Below are 2,427 nucleotides of genomic sequence, written 5' to 3'. Positions count from 1 at the left end.
AGCGGCCGCTTTTCACGATTTTTTTGCAAACCGCTTGTCGAAATGATTCACATTATACACCGTTGGAAAGATATTGATGAGGCGCAACTTTTTCATGTAGAACACTCTCTCCAATTCTTTACAGTTTAAGAGCAATTTCGATTTTTAATGAAATGCGGACACTATTTTTTTGCGACCCAAAATCATCGTATGTACTGCATTAGACAGAAAACCGCACTGCTTCAGAATGAAAACTGCACTTGATCGGACGGGCAAGCGAGCTGCATAATTTATTTTGTCAGACCTAATTTTTCTCAAATGAGTTTTTGTTGTATTTTTTCCAACTTTTTCATGAACGAGAGTGTACCGCAGAGATGAGGGCAAGTGAACCGTGACATATATCGAAGTGAACCACATTAATATGTTGTTGTTTTGCTAAAAAAATCACTTTTCATGTTGGGCACAAGTGAACAACATCGCTCATGAAAGTGAACCGCATTATATCAAGGATCTAGCCATAGTCTGCCTCTCTAAATGAAATGTGTTTATTTTTTCCTATGTTTCTTTTTTTTACAAATGCGACCAAAGTGAATGCCGAGGCTAGTGAACTTCATAACATTTTCTTTTCCTATAAGTGTGTCTCGACTGCCGAGTCATTTCCAGCAAACTGCATTTTCTTTTGTAGAAATTGTTTAGGTTTTTGTTTTCTTATGGCCGCTGGGCAGTTGAAATAAACTGCATTAAAAAGTAAACGAACTTCTCATGTTTTTATTTTCCGTCTCTGTTTTACAAAGTTAACCGCACTAGAATAAATTTTCTGCTGCACAATATGAAGTTGCAACATGCCGGGTTCCAAACTACAAAGATGCAAAGTGTGATGCATGCTGTACTATAGACGTGAGGAGGAGCTCGCTGCCAAACTGCACATGTCTCCCAGCGCCCTCGTGTGGTCGCCCGTCGCCCACTTTTTCACCATCGGAGCTCAATCAAGCCTTTTCCTACTCAAAACAGTGCGGCATTATTATCCCTTCTTGTAAAAACAGCAAAACAAAACCGCAAAAACACACAGTATATCAGGGGAGCGGAGGGGAACTACAATTTTTTTGCCGGTGCCCGTGGATGAGCTGCATGAGGGCGTGTCGTACACTGCTCGAGGTATCTAGATGCACTTCAATGTCACGGTCAGGGACCTCGCAAATGAACCGCACGCTTGAAGGGAGCCGTGTGCGCTGGAGATGGTGTGGTCGCGCCGGCGTGCACCAGCACTGAACCGCATCACACATGCCGCCGAGCTGCACGGCGATGGTCGCCGGACTGCAGAGGGGAGAGACGACATTGTGGAAACACATTGATCCAAAATAAGAGATCGCGGGGTAGGAACTGGATATGAGGCAGAGATGCTCATCGGAGGCCTCACCGGAGAGGAGATATGGAGGCCGCCTGGTCTCCTCCTCGGCCCCTGGCGGCGGACAGGTGTGCGACGAGGCACCGGTGGTGGTGCAGATCCGGACGGTGATCCATGGATGCCGTGGCTACTGGCACGGTGGAAGCCAGATCCGACGGCCGCCGGCGTCCACGATTCCCTGGAGGCTCTGGCAAGCAGGAGGGGGCAATGGGCACTCGGATCTGGTGGCAAGGGGTCGCGTTTGCCTCGCATCCGGTGAAGGGGTGAGAAGGGGCTCCCTGTCCGGCCTCTAATCGAACCGAGGCTGAAAGAGAGCTCGCAGTGGAGGAGGAGCGGCGGTGCGGGTCCCTCTCCCTCATGGGGAGCACAGAGCAAGAAGGGCCGGCGATCACAGGAGGGACAGTCGCGTCGGTGGATGGACATTGGAGGCCCCGCTGGCTGGACCAACTCATCGCCGGAGATGGGAACGGACACAAGCACGAAACTGGATCCGGTTGCCGGGCACCTTCGGATCTGGCGATCCCCAGCGCGAAGACACGCTCACCACTCCCTCCCGCATGGGGGAAGGAGGCGATGCAACAACGCTCTGGAGGTGGTGGTTCGGTGGTGCGGTCCTCTACGGGCGGTGCTGGGGGCGCGCAGGGGTGGGGGTGGGGGGTTGGGGGTGGACGGGACTGGGGGAGGAGCGGGGAAGGAAGAAGGTGGAGAGGAGAGGTCGTGGGAGGAGTGGGTGGGTGGATTGCTGAAAGGATTGAGAAGACGTGTCTAGAGGGGGGTGATTAGACCCTCAACAAGTAAAGGTAGCAATTTTTAAGTTTTTTAAGTTGAGGTTAGAGATTAGCACAATTTCAAGCATTCGCAATACAATTCAGCAAGCATGGCAAGAGTATATGAGCAGCGGAAAGTAAAGCATGCAACTTGCAAGAAAGTAAAGGGATGGGATTGGAGTGTGCAAACGCAATTGGAGACACGGAGATTTTTGGCGTGGTTCCGATAGGTGGTGCTATCGTACATTCACGTTGGTGGAGACTTCAACCCACGAA

General features: G+C 50.7%; 1 protein-coding gene across 2 annotated transcripts; it reads right to left on the bottom strand.

The window, feature by feature from the left end:
- Window positions 1–743: 743 nt before the first annotated feature.
- Window positions 744–2,033, bottom strand: LOC119335973. Of its 2 annotated transcripts, XM_037608015.1 has the most exons (3): window positions 1,397–2,033; window positions 1,076–1,293; window positions 744–977 (listed from the first exon to the last, which is right to left on the bottom strand). In XM_037608015.1, coding segments are annotated over exons 1-3 (660 nt in total). In that variant the 5' UTR covers window positions 1,837–2,033; the 3' UTR covers window positions 744–975. The 2 variants fall into 2 exon arrangements, with proteins under 2 accessions (XP_037463912.1, XP_037463911.1); XM_037608014.1 differs by having other exon boundaries at window positions 744–1,293.
- Between the last annotated feature and the right edge of the window lie 394 nt (window positions 2,034–2,427).

The sequence above is a fragment of the Triticum dicoccoides genome, chromosome 7B (genome assembly GCF_002162155.2).
Source record: "Triticum dicoccoides isolate Atlit2015 ecotype Zavitan chromosome 7B, WEW_v2.0, whole genome shotgun sequence".
In the NCBI taxonomy this organism is placed as follows: domain Eukaryota; kingdom Viridiplantae; phylum Streptophyta; class Magnoliopsida; order Poales; family Poaceae; genus Triticum; species Triticum dicoccoides.
Note: the sequence above shows the minus strand (reverse complement) of the source record. Positions and strands in the feature narration are given on the sequence as shown.

Bases quoted from the DNA above. Each gene is read 5' to 3' on its own strand.
- LOC119335973 (XM_037608014.1), bottom strand. From the start codon at position 1,836: ATGAGTTGGTCCAGCCAGCGGGGCCTCCAATGTCCATCCACCGACGCG. The intron at 1,294-1,396 runs GTGAGGCCTCCG...TCCCCTCTGCAG, and splicing joins GCCTCCATATCTCCTCTCCG to TCCGGCGACCATCGCCGTGC.